The 19,395-nt window shown below is 37.3% G+C and overlaps 1 protein-coding gene across 4 annotated transcripts in view; it reads right to left on the reverse strand.

Annotated features, from left to right (window-relative positions):
- USP12 (ubiquitin specific peptidase 12) overlaps nt 1-19,395 on the reverse strand; it is a 119,476-nt gene that overhangs the window by 18,098 nt on the left and 81,983 nt on the right. For 2 of the 4 annotated variants that reach the window (XM_059684066.1, XM_059684064.1), the window contains exons 5-6: nt 14,968-15,044; nt 14,773-14,856 (exon numbers count right to left, since the gene is read on the reverse strand). In XM_059684066.1, coding sequence (XP_059540049.1) covers nt 14,773-14,856; nt 14,968-15,044 — 161 coding nt within the window. Of the gene's footprint in view, nt 1-7,006; nt 7,058-14,772; nt 14,857-14,967; nt 15,045-19,395 lie in introns of all 4 variants that reach the window. The other 2 variants (XM_059684063.1, XM_059684065.1) reach the window with 2 other exon arrangements.

Consider the following 19,395-nt stretch of genomic DNA (forward strand, 5'->3'; position numbering starts at 1 on the left):
TTAACAAGGAAACAGTGACTCTAAATGACACTGGACGAGATGTAATTAATTGACATTTATAGAATATTTAACCACAAAGCTGCAAAATATACATTCCTTTCAAGTGCACTTGGGTCATTCACAAAGATAGAAGAACATATGTTAGGATACAAAATAAGGCTCTAAAAGTTCAAGAAAACTGAAATCATATCAAGTATCTTCTCAGATAACAATGGAATGAAATTAGAAATCAAATACAGTAAAAACACTCAAAAACATAGAGGCTAAATAGCATATTATTAAACAATAAATGGGTTACCAATGAGATGAAGAAATCAAAAATTTCCTGGAAACAAAAGAAAATGAAAACACAACCACCCAAGTTGTATGGAACAAAGCAAAAGCAGTGCTGAGAGGGAAGTTCATAGCATTACAAGCCTACCTCAAAAAACAAGAAAAATTAATAGTAAACTACATAACCCTACAACTTAAAGAATTAGAAAGAGAACAACAAGAGAAGCTCAGAGTAAGTAGAAGGAAGGAAATAAAAAAGATTAGAGCAGAAATAAAGGACACAGACAACTAAAAAGAATAATACAAAAATGAAACCAAGAGCTGGTTCTTTGAAAGGATAAATAAGATTGATGAACCATTAGCCAGACTCCTCAAGAAACAAAGAGAGAAGACCCAAATAAAATCAGAAACAAAAATGGAGAAGTAACCACTGACATTACAGATATACAAAGGACTGTAAAAAAAATATACTATGAACAACTTTATGCCAACATGCTAGATAATGTGGATGATGGACAAATTCCTAGAAAAATACAATTTCCCAAAACTGAATCAGGAAGAATCAGAAAACCTGAATAGGCCACTAACAACTGATGAAATAGAAACAGTAATCAAAAAAACTCCCACTAATACCTTAAGCAATAAAACAAACAAATAAATAAATAAATAAAGCTCCCAGCAAACAAAAGCCCTGGTCCACATGGCTTCACAATGGAATTTTACCAAACATTCAAAGAAGAACTAACACCTATACTCCTCAAACTATTCCAAAAAATTCCAAGATCTTTTTATGAGGCCAGCATTATCCTAATTACAAAACCAGATAAAGACACCACAAAGAAAGAGAATTACAGGCCAATATCCCTGATGAACATAGAGTCTATGTCATAGACACTAACATCCTCAACAAAATATTAGCAAATTGGATCCAGCAATATATTAGAAAGGCCTTACACCATGACCAAGTGGGATTTATTCCAGGGATGCAAGGCTGGTACAATATTTACAAATCAATAAACGTGATACATCACATAAACAAATTGAAAGACAAAAATCACATGATCATATCCATCAATGCAGAAAAGCATTCCACAAAAATCCAATACCCATTTTTGGTAAAAATTTTCAGCAAAGTGGCAACAGTGGGATCATATCTCAACATGATAAAGACCATATGTGACAAACCTACAGCAAACATCATACTCAATGGAAAAAACTAAAACCTTTTCCAGAAGAACAGGAATAAGACAGAGATGTCCACTTTCACCACTCTTTTGGTTAATCCTCACCAGAGGGTATTTTTCCATTGCTTTTTAAAGAGAGTGGAAGAGAGAGGGAAAGACAGAAAGAAATATCGATGTGAGAGAAACACATCAATTATTTGCCTACGGCAGGAGCCCCAACCAGGGCCCGGGCCGGGGAGAAGCCTGCAACCGAGGTACGTACCCTTGACCGGAATTGAACTTGGGACCTTTCAGTCCACAGGCCGCAGCTCTATCCACTGAGCCAAACCATCTAGGGCCACTTTCACCAGTCTTATTCAACACTAAAGGCCCGATGCACAAACATTTGTGCACTGGGGGCAGGGGATCCCTCAGCCAGGCCTGCGCCCTCTCACAGTCCGGGAACCCTCAGGGGATGTCCGCCGAAGGGTCCTTAGTGCTGCTGTGGAGGTGGGAGAGCTCCCGCCATCACCTCTGCACTTGTCAGCCGTGAGCCCAGCTTCTGGCTGAGCGGCACTCCCCCTGTGGGTTCGCACTGACCACCGGGGGTAGTTCCTGAGTTGAGCGTCTGCCCCTGGTGGTCAGTGCACGTCAGTGACTGGTCGTTCTGCTGCTCAGTCGATTTGCATATTAACCTTTTATTATATAGGGTAGTACTGGAAGTTCTAGTCACAGCAATAAGACAAGAAGAAAACATAAAAGGCATCCAAATTGGAAAGGAGGAAGTAAAACTTGTATTATTTGCAGATGACATGATACTGTACATAGAAACCCTAAAGACTTCACCAAAAAACTACTAGATTTAAGAAATGAATTTAGTAAGGTAGCAGGATACAAAATTAATACCCCAAAATCGATGGTATTTTTATACATCAATAATGAATTCTCAGAAAGAGAAACTAAATCCCATTTAAGATTGCAACAAAAAACATTAAGATACTTAGGAATAAACTTAACCAAGGAGGTAAAAGACTTGTACTTGGAAAACAGCAGGACATGGAAAAAGACATAGAGGAAGGTATAAACAAGTGGGAGAATATACTGTGTTCATGGATTGGTAGAATTAACATTATTAAAATGTCCATACTACCCAAAGCAATCTACAGATTCAATACAAACCCTATAAAATACCAACAGCATATTTCATAGATCTAGATTCTAGAACAAACACTCCAAAAATTTATATGTTACCAAAAAAGACCCCAAATAGCCGCAGTTATGTTGAATAAAAAGAATAAAGTTGGAGGGATCACAATACCAGATACCAAGTTAATGCTATAAAGCCATCATAATCAAAACAGCCTGGTACTGGTACAAAAACAAGCACATAGATGAATGGAACAGGACACAGACCCCAGAAATTGACCCAAGCCATTACGCTCAATTAATATTTGACAAAGAAGGCAAGAGCATACAATGGATCAAGACAGTGTCTTCAATAAATGGTGCTGGGAAAATTGGACAGGTACATGCAAAAAATGAAACTAGACCACCAACTTACACCATACACAAGAATAAACTCAAAATGGATAAAAGACTTCAATGTAAGTCATGAAACCATAAAAATCCTAGAAGAGCTGAAACCGGTTTGGCTCAGTGGATAGAGCGTTGGACTGCAGACTGAAAGGTCCCAGGTTCGATTCCGGTCAAGGGCATGTACCTGGGTTGCAGGTACATCCCCAGTAGGAGATGTGCAGGAGGTAGCTGATTGATGTTTCTCTCTCATCGATGTTTCTAACTCTCTATCTCTCTCCCTTCCTCTCTGTGAAAAATCAATAAAATATATATATATAAAAAAATTCTAGAAGAAACCATAAGCAGCAAAATCTCAGATATTTCTAGTAACACTATGTTTACTGATACATCTCCTAGGGCAAAGGAAACTAACAAGAAAATAAACAAATGCAAGTATATCAAAATAAAAAGCTTCTGCACAGCAAAAGAAACCATCAACAAAATGAAAAGGGAGCCCAATATATGGGAGAACAAATCTGGCAATGATACATCTGATAAAGGATCAATATACAAAATATATAAGGAACTCATACAACTTAAAAAAAGGAAAACAAACAATCCAATAAAATAAAATGGGCAAAGAACCTAAATAAAAACATCTCCAAAGTGAACATACAGATGGCCAAGAGACATATGAAAAATGCTCAAAGTCACTGATCATCAGAGAGATGCAAATTAAAACGACAATGAGATATCACCTCATACCTGTCAGAAGGGCTACCAACAACAAATCAACAAATGACAAGTACTGGCAAGGATGTGGAGAAAAGGGAACCCTGGTACACTGCTAGTGGGAATGCAGACTGCTGCAGCCATTATGGAAAACAATATGGAGTTACCTCAAAAAATTAAATATGGCCCTAACCGGTTTGGCTCAGTGGATAGAGTGTTGGCCTGCGGACTGAAGGGTCCCGGGTTTGATTCCCGTCAAGGGCATGTACCTTGGTTGTGGGCACATCTCCAGTGGGAGGTGTGCAGGAGGCAGCTGATCGATGTTTCTCTTCTCATTGATGTTTCTAACTCTTTATCCCTCTCCCTTCCTCTCTGTAAAAAATCAATAAAATAGATTTTTAAAAAAATTAAATATGGAACTTCCATTTGACCAAGTGATTCCACTTCTAGAAATATATCCTAACAAACCCGAAACACCAATCAGAAAGAACGTATGCACCCCTATGTTCATAGCAGCACAATTTATAACTAAGATCTGGCAACAGCTCAAGTGCCCATCAGTAGATGAGTGGCTAAAAAAGCTGTGAAATACTACGGAATATTATGCAGCAGTAAAAAAGAGCCTCTTACCCTTTGAGACAGGATGGAGGGACCTGCAGAGTATTATGCTAAGCAAAATAAGCCAGTTGGAGAAAGACAAGTATCACATGATCTCACTCATATGTGGAATCTAATGAACAAAATAAACTGATGAACAAAATAGATCCAGAGACATAGAAGCATAGAACAGATTGCGGAATCTCAGAGAGAAGGTGGGGGAGGATGGGTGGGTGGGAAGTTATCAACCAAAGAACTTGTATGCACGTATGTATAACCCATGGACACAGACAACAGGATGGTGATGGCTTGGGGCAGGCTAGAAGGGGTCAATGGGGGGAAGAAAGGGAGTCATATGTAATACTTTCAACAATAAAGATTTAATTAAAAAAATTTAGGGAAATCCTCACTATTCAACAACAGGAAATGTTGAAATATATTACATTATAAACATAACAGAATATTATACAACTTGAAACAATGATGGTGAAAGTTTCTAAATGGCATTGGAAAATACTTCTTGAATGTAAAAAAAGACATGAAATTTTATATCCAGTAATCAATCCAACTTTATATACATCAGACCCATGTAGAGTTGCTAAAACAAGTTATTCTTTAAAAATTTCCATTAGAACATAGATCCAGAAGAATTTTCTCAACATTATACAAATAACTTAGATGTTGGACAAACTGCTTAAAAAAAAAAAACCCACACAATTTATCAAAATTGAAAATAAGAAAGAATAAAAAAATCTAAATACTACATTATCTATTTGTAACTAACCCCTCTCCCCTTCAAAAGAAACAACCTGACCAAAGAGCATCACTGGGGAATTCTATCAACATTTAAGAAAGAAAGAAAATGTATCTTATATAAACTGTTGAATAAAAGGAGAAGGGAATGATCCCCAACTCATATTTATAGTCAGCATAAACCCAGTACCAAAATCTGACAAAGGTATTACACGAAAATAAAATCACAGACCGATATCCCTCATCAGATATCATATATGTGAAAATCATTAACAAAACATTAGCAAATTGGATCCAGCAACATATAAACCCCACTTGGTGATGATGTTACACTAAATGAATGGATGATTTCTCCCTCAGGTTCTTTCTAAAAATCAGTAACTGTAAAAATAACATGGACAGATTCCTTTATATTCCTAAAGTAATAAAGTAATAAATATGGAAGAGGCATTTAAAATTACTACAGCATATTCTTCCTTCTAAAGAGAAGCATCCTCACCCCAATGTAAATTCTCCAGAAACTTACACTGAATCAATAGTGTGATTTTTCAAAACAAGCATGTCCTCTTCCAACCTAATCAAAGTATTTTCCATGAGACAGGAATGAGTAGACAACAGGTATTATTTTCTTAGTAAGAATTTACTGTCCACATTACATACCAGGTTATAAACTCAAATGACTGCAGCCCCTATAATAAAAGGTGGTGAGACTATGATGAGGAGTGAGCACAACCTCCCCATTTTGGGTCCTACTGGGAGATTTATCCAGGCAGTGCTCCAGGGCAGACTGAGGGAAGGGGAGGAAGCCGAGGAAGGGGAGAAAAACTGGGGAAGGGGTAGGTCACACACAGAATACCACAGAAGGCAGGCCCCCCCAGTCCCCCAGGGAACCCTGGACTGAATTTCTCTCAACCACAGCAATGATAGCTGGGCTTTCATATTCTATTCTCCACATGTCAGTCAGAGATGAAAGAAATTCCCAGAAACTCCCTTCTGCAGTAGCCAAAGGGAGTCCTCCAAAGAAGAGCCAGAAGTGAAAGCAAGCCAGCAGAGCAGGAGGGGCAGGAGAACCGACAGAGGCTGCACCCAGACCTAACTAGAACACCAAGGACTCAACTGCAGGCAACTGAGGGCAGCGCATGGTATAATGCAGGCCCAGTGCTGTCTGCTGTTTTGATTTTTTCAAGAATAGTGAGAAACCGTATTTTTAAAGTACAATTTTCCATTTGTATAAACTGTGTGAGCCAAGCAAAGAGGTCTATAGACTGAATTTGGCCCAGGGGGCACAGTTTGCAAACTCTGACACAGAGATATTTAATATCCCAGCACAGGCACATAAAAATTTACTAAATACTGTTAGTAGAGGTCTTAACCACGCAGAAAAGCTTAAAATTATACAGACATAAAATTCCACACTCTCATAAACTGTAATGTCAACAAGAACTAACTGGGGCAAATTGGGCTGAGGAATGAGAAAGGAATATGATGCTATGATTTGGTATGAGGAGGACACTGAGGAGTCAGACAAGACAGAACCTGACCTCCAGCCTGTGTTATAAGTGAAGGGCAGGTCAGTGGATGGATGAGGTCCATGGAGTGCCCCTACCACAGGTGGAACAAAATACTGAGCACTACCTAGAGTTGCTACCAGGTACGCAGCATCAACCTGTCAAAACAGAAAGACGCAGAAAACCACAAACACAGGTCAGATTCAGGAGAATTCTAATAGGGTGGGGTCAGAGGACTATGGTCTGAATGTGCCCCACCCTCAAAATTCATGTTGAAATCCAAAAGCCCAATGTGATGGTTTTAGTAAGTGAGGCCTTTGGGAGGTGCTTAGTTATGAGGGTGTAGTCCTCATGAATGGGACTCGTGTGTATGAGAGATGAGGCGCCAGACAGGTTGCTGGTACCCTCCTACCATGTGAGGACAGTGAGAGAACACCAGCTATGAACCAGGAAGAGGGTCCTCACCAGAACAAGACCATGCTGGCATCTTGACCTTGGACTTCCCAGCCTCCAGAACTGTGAGAAAGAAATTTCTGTTGTTTATAATGCACCCAGTTCATGGTGTTTTGTTAGAGCAGCCTGGAATGGACTTAAGATGAAGTGTGTGCAAGGGTAGTTCGAGATGTGGACTAAAGTAAGGCAAATTCCCATTGCTGAAAAGATCCTGACTTGATGCTTACTATATAAGACCTGGACACAGAGGATTAAGATATGGATCCAGTTACCAAAATGGAGCAAAAGGGAAGGACATGGCTGCAGGAATAGAGAGAATCTCAATTATGCGATCTGGGACAGATAGAGATGGACATGTGGACATGACAACTTGATGCTGAGTCACCTGGGCAGTGCAGAGCCTTCTTCAATGCCTCATAAGGACAGGTCTGGTCCTAGAAGTGGGCTAAGCCAAATACGGAATCAAGGGATAGCACAAATAAAGAGAAAGGAAGCATGTGTAGGCAAGGAGTCAGTCAGGCTGGCTTAGCTCCCAGTCCACGGTTATTCATCATCAGAGTGAGAGAGGAGCAAGAGAAATATTACTCTTTAAAATCTCGGCATCATTCCCACAAGGCCCAGAGGACAGGGTAGCACTAACTGAAACAAAGCCATCAAATCTTTTCTCATTCCAGTTCCCCAGGGACAGCCTCCACTTTCTCCCTGTGCTCTGTCCTCCCGCTAGACAAGGGCCAAGACTGTTACATCCCATTTACTAAACTGGCATTTTTCCTGGACTGTGCTATACACAGTTCAGTAGGTATGCTGTATAAAAGGAGTCTATGTGCAAATAAATTCTTGAAAAAGCTAGATAAAAGAAATTTTTTCTGTTATGTGAGTCTTCTCAGAGTCTACAATATGAATCATAAATAACTATCAGGAAATTTTACACAGGAAATTCATTTAATCACAGAAAACTTATTTTAGGGCATATTAAAAACATGTGCAGAAATCGTTCTTCAGTGTTTCCAGATTGAATCTTTTTAAAGACACTGTCTTTATATTAATTCAAACATATTTCATGAATGAAAGTCAAACTTTACATGGTTATTTATTGTTGTAAAAACACATAACATAAACTTTACCATCTTAATCCTTTTTTTATTACCCTTACCTGAGAATACGTTATTTACTTATTTATTTATGTTTTAAGAGAGGAAGGGAGAAGAAAGGAACATCAATGTGAGAGAGATACATGGATCAGCTGCGTCCCATACGCACCCAGACTGGGGATGGAGCCCTCAACCTAGATATGTGCCCTGACCAGGAATTGAACCCATAACCTTTTGGTATATAGAACGACACTCCAACCGAGTCACCCAGCCAGGGCCCATCTTAATCCTTTTTAAGTGTGCAGTACACTAATGTTAGATACACGTATTATTATGCAATAGATCTCAAGAACTTTTTCATCTTGCAAACTGAAACTAGGCCTCCTGTACAACCCACATTCCTCTTCCCCAGACTCTGGGAATCACCACTTTACTTCCTGTTTCTAAGAATTTGACTACTTTATAAAAAAAACTGGAATTCATAAAACTGGAATCATACAGAATGTCATTTTATGACTGGCTTATTTCACTTAGCATAATGCACTCAAGGTTCATCCATGTTGTAGCATGTAACAGGATTTCCTTCCTTTATAAGGCCGAATAATATTAACATTGTATGTGCATACCACATTTTCCACTCATCTGTCAAGGGACATTTTAAGTTGTTTTCACCACTTGGTTAGTGTGAATAGTGTAGCAAAAAACCTGGGAGTACACATTTCTTTGAAATCCTGTTTTCTATTCTTCTGGATCTATACCCAGAAGTAGCCCTGCTGAATCATATGGTAATTTTATTTAATTTTTTGAGGTTCCTCCACACTGTTTTCCGTAACTGTGGCACCATTTTACATTCCCACCAGCAGTACACAAGGGTTCCAATTTCTCCACATCCTCACCAATACTTATTTCCTCTCTCTCCTCTCTCTTTCTCTCTTTTATTGTGGCCATCCTAACTGTGAGAAGTGATATCTTACTGTGGTTTAATTTGCATTTCCCTGATGATTAGTGGTGTTGAGCATCTTTTCATACACTTGTTGGCCTTTTGTGCATCTTCTTTGGAGAAATGTCTATTCAAGTCTTTGCCCATTTTGTAATTGAGTGATTTGGTTTTTTGTTGCTGAACTATAGGACTTCTTTATGTATTTTGGATATTAATCTCTTATCAGATATCTGGTTCTTAAATATTTCCTCCCATTCTGTGAATACTCTGCAAGTATTTTCTCCCATTCATTACTTTTCACTCTTATTGCTTCCTTTGTAGTGCACAAGTTTTTCAGTTTGATATAGTCCCATTTGTCTACTTTTCCTTTGTTGCTTGTGCTATTGGCGTCATAGTCAAGAAATTATTGTCACATTCAAAGTCATGAAGCTTTCCCCCTATTTTTGTTTCTATAAGTTTTATAGTTTTAAGTCTTATGTTTAGGTGTTAAATCCATTTAGACTTAATTTTTGTATATGCTATAGGGTAAGGGTGCAACTTCATTTTTTTGCATGCAGATATCCAGTTTTCCCAGCACCACTTGTTGAAGAGACTGTCATTTTCCTATTGTGTAGCCTTGGAACGCTTGTTGAAGATCATTTGACAATAAAGTGAGGGTTTATTTCTGGGCTCTTTATTCTGTTCCATTGGTCTACATATCTTTATGCTAGTACCACACTGTTTTGTTGTTGTTAATCCTCACCCAAGGATATTTTTCCATTGTTTTTTTGTTTGTTTGTGTTTTTGAGAGTGGAAGGAAGAAGAGGGGAGAAAAGGAAGGAGAAAAGGAGGGAAAAAGAAGAAAAGGGGAAGAGAGAGAGAGAGAGAGACAGAGACAGAGAGATCGATGTGAGAGATGCATCAACTGGTTGCCTCCCACACGCTCCCTGACCAGGGCCTGGGCACTGAACCTGCAACCCAGGTACATGCCCTTGACTGGGAATTGAACCCGAGACCCTTCAGTGCTCAGGCCGATGCCCCAACCACTGACCCACACCGAGCAGGGCAGTACCATACTGTTTTGATTACAGTAGTTTTGTAACATGTATTTAAAAAATCAGGAGGTATGAGCCCTCCAGCTTTGTTTTTCTTTCTCAAGATTGTTTGGCTATTCAGAGCCCTTTAAAATTCCCCACATGAATTTTGAATGTTTTTTTTTCTATTTAAAAAAAATGCCAATGCGATTTTGATAGGTATTGCTTTGAATCTATAGACTGCTTTGGGCAGTATGGCCATTTTAATAATATTGTCTTCTAATTCATGAACAGAGGATACCTTTTCATTTATTTATATGTATCTCCTTTAATTTCTTTCAGCAATATTTCACAGTTTTCACAAGTTTTTCACTTCTTTGATTAAATTTATCCCTAAGTATTTTTTGATGATTTGTAAATGGGATTTTTTTTTTAAGTTTTTATTGATTTCAGAGAAGAAGGGAGTGGAAGAGAGACAGAAACATCAAACATCTAACAAAACCTTGTTGGAACTAAAACAAACTCAGCAAAATACAGGATACAAAATCAATACACAAAAATCAGTTTTTGTATATTAACAACGAAAAACCTGAGGCCTAGCCAATGTGGCTCAGTGGCTGAGTGTTGACCCATGTGCCAAAAGATCACAGGTTTGATTCCTGATCAGGGTACATGCCCAGGTTGCAGGCTTGATCCCCAGTAGGGGCCGTGCAGGAGGCGGCCGATTGATTATTCTTTCTCATCATTGATGTTTCTATCTCTCCCTCTCCTTTCTCTCTCTGAAATCAATTTTAAAAAAACATATAAAAATATTTAGTGATTTATATATATTTAAGATCATGCCATCTGTGAACAGAGATCATTTTACTTTACTTTTCAGATTTGGAAGCCTTTTCTTTTTTTCTTCCCTAATTGCTCTGGCTAGGACTTCCAATATTGTGCTGTATAAAAGTGACGAGAGCAGGCATCTCTATCTTCTTCCTGATCTTGGAGAAAAAGCTTTTAGTTTTTGACTGTTGAATATGATGTTGGTTGTAGGCTTTTCATATATGGCTTTCATTATGTTGAGGTATGTTCCTTCTATTCCTAGCTTTATAAGTGTTTTTCTCATGAAAGGGTGTTTAATTTTGTCAAATGCTTTTTCTAGCTCTAATAATGATGTGGTTTTTGTCCTTCATCCAAATGGGCACATTTTTAAGTCAAATTAATTTTTGTTTCTTTAATAAGAGCTATGATCATATATTCAATACAATCTTATCCTGAGACCAGAAACTACAGAGTTTTAATGATGATAGGGATCTTAGAAATCAACTAATCCAACTCAGACCCAAAAAGACTTCTCCAATATCACACTGCAAGGAAGAGTTGATACTCCATCCTAGTGTAAAATACATAATTTTTGTATTGGTGCCTTTCCATGTAGTTACACATAATTTATCCTACAATACAAGAAATACTCTAAAATCTGTCTGAAAATATATGGGTGAGGAGGTGTGTATACATACAAAATATCTGCATCAAAGCACCAAAACAGTGAAAAAATGGAAACAATCTACATTGTTAGATTTAGAGGATTGGTAGACAGGTATGACCATAAAAATAATACTATACAGCTCCTGTTAAGACTGATGTTTTCATTGACATGGTAGCAATTCAGTAAGTGAAAAAAGTAACAAAACGGTATATGAAGTTTGATTCCATTTCAAAAATTATGTGTGTACATACATATGCACTTAAAATATCTAGGATTTATACAAAAATGTAGTGTTTTCATGAATAATAATTCTTATGTGATTTATACTTAGATATATTTTCTAATTTCTGTACAAAGACAATATATTCCCCATGTAATTTAATAAAAGATTAATATTAAATAATGTAGAAAAATCTCATGTATACATCTTTAAAACAAACAGCTTAACCCTGTAGATAATTCCTAATTACTCACTCATGTATGGTTCTTTTGTCATGCTATATGAAGACCAGCTTATGCTCACAGATGGGCTTTCCTCCATTTAATCAATGAAGTTTGAGTTACATTCCTTTTAGCTGACTCTACCTTCCTTAACCAAAAGTCTTAGGCATTTTCTACAACATTTTCAGGATTAATCTAATACATCAGCGCCTATACCTCTTAGTCAAACTTATTTGAGGTATTCCAAACATCTGAAGGGGATACTGAGTAGTCTGTTTTGATTACCTGTGCCAATTACCAAAGCACTTCCCTTACCAATAAATAAAGTCTGTGTCCAAAAAACAAAAATATAATCAATTAAAAATCTAAGTTCTTTCCCTTCCCTTCATGAACATTTCAGTTTAACCATAGTAGGCCCATAAAAGATAGACATCTGTGCAGGTAGGGGCATGGGGAAGCCCCCCCAGAGTAAGCAACACATCTACATGAGAGAGAATTGTGCATGTATATACATGTGAAGGGGATAAAATTACAACAACAACAAAAAAGACACAGGAGTCAGCTTGTAGGAGCTCTTACTAGCCAAATCAGGGATAATCTGAACATGAAAAGAAATAAAAATGGTAATGGATCACAACCCACTGAAAAAAAATAGGAATCTTTTGAGTTCATGCTGAGATTTCAAAAAACAAAAAAATAATAAGTTTAATGAGAAATGGGGATATTTAGAATTTCAAAATACCTTCACAACAAAATATGAATTACAAATGGGAAAAAGCACAGATTACAGTGGAGAATTCTGGGAGACATCACCATAACCAAGAGTTCAAAGACAACAGCATCAGTAATGGAGTGTGAAGAAAACAGTTAATACATCAGCCCTCACACAGTCCTCGGAAGAAAGATCTGCATGCAAAGATGGTCCACTGTTAACTACTGGGAACTTGGATTTAGAGCAAGCATGTCTAACTTAAAGGCTAACACGGGCCAAATAAACAAGTTTTAAGTTTATGTGGGCCGCAAAAAAACAAAAGCTTCAATTTTCATAGAAATGCAGGTTTATTTCAATAGAGACATGCTGAATACAAAGGGCTAAAATAAATGAGTAATCATTAACATAAAATAAATAGAACATTTTAATAAAATTAGTATTTTTTCTTGAACATTAACTTATCAGACACTGAATAACTGCACAATTTAATAAGCATAATGCAAATAAACCTACTTTTCTTGTTCTCCGAAAGTGAAATACTTCCTGTTGTGCACCCCAAACAAGTCAGTACAAGACTAGTGACATGGCAATCGGCTGCTAAAATATTCACCGCTAGCATTAATGGAGAGAAATGGTGCGCCTGCACTTAAGGTGCGTAAGAGAATTGAATGCAACACAATTATAGTAATCAGTCATTAGTGAACGTTGTAGTTTGTTATTAATAATTATGTATAATAGGATATTATAAAAATTAAGTTATGAAATTTTTATTAAAACATTTCTTACAAGCCATTATACTGGCTGGGCCACAGAAATATTCGTTGTGGGCCACATGCGGCTCATGGGCTGCGAGTTTGACATGCTTGATTTAGAGAGTAGTCCCACCATTCCCTAAATGAGAAGGGTATTTCAATGTGAAATTGTTCAGACAAACAATATGGTTTATGCAGAACACTGGAGGGGTTAAGTGTGTCTTCAGTGTGACTCCTCTAGGACAAAACTCTTGGGAGCTTGCCTAGCTTTCCTTGCTGAATATGCTTTGTCACCTTTCCCTGTAATAAATCTTAGCTGTGAACATGATTGTTATACTGAGTCTTTCTAGCAATAGCAACTACCAAATCCAGGAATGGTCTTGGGAAAATCCAACAGAAGACAAATCAAAACTGGGTGCTACGTAATAGGATACAATAAGAAGAATACAGCATCACTTCTGTAAGATCCCCACCCCAAATACATAACCTGAACCAAATTTTACAAAACATGAGAAACCCAAAGAGGAACTTTCTAAATAATTACTAATCTGCAATTTTAAAAAGTGCCAAGATTATTAAAGTCAGGAAAAGACTAAGGAACAGTTCCAAATGTGAAAGACTAAAGGGACGTGAATACTAAATGCACTGTGCGATTCTGGACTGGATCCTCTTTTCTCAAAAGGGCATTATTGGGACAGCTGGTGATACTAAAGTCAGATCTACAATAACAGTCACATGTCAGCGTTACTTTTCCTGACTTGGATGGATAAGGTACTTAGGAAAATTTCCCTATTGGTAGGAAATAGCTACTAAAATGTCCAGGATCATGAAATCACACCAGGACCTTCGTTTCAAATGGTTTAGTGTATAAAAGCATTCTTGCTACTCTTCTTGCAACTTTTCTCTGAGTCTGAGATTGTTTAAAAATACAGAGTAAAATAACAAGGATGATGATGTGGGTACCATTCCTTGGTATCCACGCCCATCTTTAGAATGACGTACTAAGTGACGGTACAAAGTCCTATGTAGGAATTGCAGAAACTAGGGTGGGGCTGAAAAAAGACCCTTTTCCCTCACCAAGAAAAAAGTTTACATAATCAAGAAAGCTTCTAAGCCAAATACTTTAACTGTACTGGCTCATGATTATTGAACAATCATTAAGCGCAGAAAAATCACTGAGGTTAGAGTTGATTATCATTTATCTAGTAAATTACTTAATAAGTCTTAACTGTTGGTGATAAAATTAAGAGTTTTTATTCAGTGTAAATTTTCATAGATCACTTTCAGCTAGAAAAGCCCATCTACAACATGTACTGCCAAAGAATGACTGAAAAATTCCAAAATCACGAAATTACCGCTTGTGTGCTTCCTGTTTGCTGCGACATTCTTCACAGTAGTATTTATATTCACTGCATAGAGTTTCTGTGTTGCTAAAACCCCTGTGTAAAATTCAAAATAAATTTATTTTGTCTATTACCAGAAAATCATGTATTCATTTAGAAATACTCTAAAGATATTCATTAAAATTCATAATGAATAACTACACTTACCTTAAACAGTGAGTAATTGATGTATTTTGTTCCACATCAACAGACAGGTCTAAAAAATCTTCATCTTTGCTGCTTATCTGTAAAAATAGAAAATTACCTTTGATTTTTTTCAAATATCAGTAAACCACTATTCCAAAATGATATAATTAAATGCATTCTAATATTAGTAGTAAGTATATGAAGAATCCTTTTTCCCCAAGTTCAAAAGAAAAGGACTTGATTTGGATTATTCAAAAGAACACTGAATAAATAACTCTGATTGCCTGTGAATGATTCTCTTATTGGCAAAGGCTAGTATGATATGAAATGCCATTATTTTCCAAAGTCTTGGTGTTACTGTAAAGCATGAAACAAACTGTACCATACGCACCAATTCTTAAAACAAAAGCAGGCCAAGAATGAATGAGAATGCTTGGCAAAGGACATGATACCTGTATTGTTTTACCATTTAAGAAAATAATTTAGCCCAAAATGCCAAATCCCAATCTTCATTTCTGTCCTTTTATATCTCAAAATAAAATCTAATATAAAATTCTGTTTGACTTATGTGCAAATAGCCTTATAAAAATGGTTATTACTTATTCATTTGAATTTGATTAGACCAGAACTTCTGACATCAATTTTCCTTGCTATTTCCTCTTTCAGTGACTTCATGTCCAAAGTGACCATACAATAGGAGAAAAGTCTGACTCAGTTCCCCTGTGTCTCTCACCCACAATGACTACACACCCAATCCAGTAAATGCTTTTCTGTTTCAATTGCATCGTTATAAGCTCAGAGTCATTACCTTGTGACATTTTGTAACTATATATATTAGGTACTTGTGCAAATACTAGTATGAGTAAACAGGAGTATGTGTATGCACTGCAAGCTAACTCACCTGGGTATTGAAAGATTCAGTGAAAAAGAAGGGGGGTGGGAGGGAAGAAGGAGGAAGGACAAGTAACAGAGGAAAGAGAATATGATGTGTTTAAGAAAAAATAATTAGCCCGGTGTTGTAGGAACGTGGTAGGGTGGTAAGAGATAGTATGGGAGAGGCAGGATAAAGCCAGATCAGGCAGGGCTGTATATCAGATCAGCTTTGTATCAGATCAGACAGGCCCAAAGAGAAATACAGATGGAGTATGGTGTTTCTCAAAATGAGTTTTGTGGTTCTCAGACACTGCCTCAAGGGTCTTCATCTTAAATTTTCATTTTTATGGCAACATAAAAAATTTGACATAAGGGTGTTCTGGATCATCTGGATATATCTGAGTTACTTATGTTTGTGTTCACAATTATTTGTGTTGGTGCCAGGTGATTGCTAAATGGGGCAGTGCTTAACTTTTAAGTGTTTGTAAACATGTCTGGTTATTGTTGGGCTACTAGGTCCCAATATGAGGTCAGACCCAGCATCTGGGAGATTCAGGTCTAAAACTAAGTGAACAAGTCTAATTAGGAAATTGCTAGCACAGGTGGTAATGAAATGGAACATAACCCTCCCAATACAGAGTGAGAGGCAGTCCAAAATGAAACTCTGGAGGATACTTACTTTAAAAGGATAAATGAAAGAAGAAAAGCCAAGTAATGAGAGCAAGAAAGAAGCATCACAAAACAGAGAAGAACACCAGAAGGGGGTGTTGTTACAGAAACCAGCCTCCTACCAACTAGGAGAGTGACAACTGCATCACTAAAATCTGCCATACAAACACTACCTTCTCCAGGAAGCCCATCCGAACCTTCCCAAATGCTTCCCACTCCTACCTGGATTAGGTCTACTGTTCTCTGGATCCATGGCATCTTGTGTATGGTTCCCTAAACCATACACACTGTACTGGAACTGCTGACTAATTGTTGAGCGGACATCAATACCCTATGAGCATCTTGAGACCAGAAATCTTCCCCAACCTCTACCCATCTTTTACTTGGTATAGTTGGTATTTAAATATTTGTGCAAAACTAAATGAAATTTGGTACTAATGAACATCAAAATTACATTGTAGATTATGAGAAAATATTCTCAATTCCCTTAATTCATGGGAGACTATCTACAAATATATTATAGGCCACAGGAGGTCCTAGTGAAGAATGGGTAGACAGATCACTATCTACACATTACAAATCAAATTAATAAATATTTGAGCGCTAATAAGGATGGCTGATATAACTTTCTCCCATCTCCCAATATCCCCAGTCTACAAAATAAACTTCTAAGTCCTTAGCAGAGCATCCCAAAGTCCTCCACATAGATTCCCAAACCTACCTTGCCAGTCTCACCTATTACTTCATTGCTCAACATCCTAAACAAATTCAATTCTTTTCTATCTCAATGAAGAAGGTTGAATTATATATATATCTTCTAAAACAAACCAAGTTCTATTATACTAAACATTAAGCAACTGCCAAATTCTCTAATTTACAACTACTATTCCAAATGAAATACTGCTCCAATAATCTGTCAATGTTTCCTGAAGCTTAGAATTCAGTTACGACAAAAAAAAAAAATTCTTTATAAGATACATCAAAAAACTCATGTTAAAATAATTGAAGTTGAGAAGGAAAGGGGGCAGAGGGCAGGCAGAAGAGGATAAAGGGGGTATAAATGTTGATGGAAGGAGACTTGACTTAGGGTGGTAAATATACAATACAACATACAGATGATGTATTATAGAATCGTACATCTGAAACTATATAATTTTATTAACCAATGTCACCCCAATTAATTCAGTAAAAAATTGAATTTGCTTAGATTGAATAAAAATGAGTATTGAATTGAATCCACAACATCAAACATTGACCATTCAAAGCCATTACTGCAATTAACTGATGGTTGCACCAATAAACAGAGCACAACACCAAAGATACCTTTACTCTAACTCAAAAACATCTTCGCAGGCTGTTAATGTATTTAACCAGTCATACCTCTTTAACTTGATCTGAAAGCGGCTCCCCAATACAAATTTATTTAGAAAAGGAAATTTTATTTATTTACTACTATTATGTCCTTCATTAATTAAAGTCACAGTACTGACAATGATCATTCTGCAAATGCCAAGTTTATAGTTTAAAAATTAATCCATAAACACTCAATATATCACTCATTGGTGTGGGTTATGATTTTTTTTTTTTTTCAAACAAATGGTGTTGGAACAACTTGACATCTACATGCAAAGGAAAAATATCTAGACATCAATCTTATACCTTTCACAAATTATAAAATGTAAATTATGAAACTCTTAAAAGATTAACATAGGAGAAAATCTAGAGGACCTTGGGTTTGGTAAAAACTTGTTAGAGATACAACACCAAAAGCATTTCAAGAACACCAACAGTGTGCCGGGGTCCAACCCCAGCAGGTCCAGGGGTCCCCAAAGGTGTAGACGGAGTCGGCGAAGAAGGAAGGACACGGAGACACTGTTCAGTTGATCAGCAGCCTAGCCAGGATCTCCAGCCAGGATCTCCAGCCAAGTTCTGGTCTGGATCTCCAGAGAGGTTCTGCTTCGGATCTCCAGCCAGGTTCTGTCCAGGTTCTCCAGGCAGGTTCAGTCACCATGTTCCCTCGCTAGGTTCTCCAGCCAGGTTCTGTCTGAGATCTCCAGCCAGGTTCGGTCACCAGGTTCTAGTCAGGTTCTCTTGCCATGTTCTATAGTCAGGTTCAGTCCAGGATCTTTTGCCATGTTCTCTCCAGCGAAGTTCTTCTGTCTCTAGAGAATGTTCTGTGTAGGTTCTGTGCCTAGGCTCTGTCTCTCTTGGTCCTGTCTTCCAAGCCCTGTGTTCTAAGTTCTGTCTCTTTCTGTCTTGTTACATCTGTATTTATACCAGTTGATTCAATCCTATCAATCTCTATTACAAAGGTTAGGGCGTTTCTTATCTCCATTCCAGGGAGTAAAGATTATGCAGCTTAAGCATGATTGTTCATAGTTAAAGTGATTAATTACCCGCCTGGCACTTAGTTGAGGGGTTTTATTCCCTCCCTAACTTCAGGGGAAAATCCCTACCTGGGGATTCAACCTTTCTCGGAGAGGTGACCTTGGTTAAAACACAGCACCAAGAAGATGAGCAAACATATTAAGAAAAGTATGCCATATATGCCAGGTCCCTTGAAACAGCAAGGATGGACCGGCTCCCGGCAACAGTGTTTCCATGAAGGAAAAAAAAACTGGACTTTACTAATATAAAAATCTTAAAATTGAAATATTAAAAACTTCTGATCTGCCAAAAACATTGTTAAAAGAATGAGAAGATAAGACCGCAGACTGGGAGAAAATATTTGCAAAAGACGTATCTGCTAGTAATAAAGAAGTATATCCAAATTATACAAGAACTCTTAAAACTCAATAACATGAAAACAACCCTATTTTAAAAATAGGAAAAATAGGTGTGCAGACACCGCACCACAGAAGATATACAGATGGCAAATAAGCACATGAAAAGATGCTCCACATCAGC

Source organism: Myotis daubentonii, chromosome 2 (genome assembly GCF_963259705.1).
Source record: "Myotis daubentonii chromosome 2, mMyoDau2.1, whole genome shotgun sequence".
NCBI classification, from domain to species: Eukaryota; Metazoa; Chordata; class Mammalia; order Chiroptera; family Vespertilionidae; genus Myotis; species Myotis daubentonii.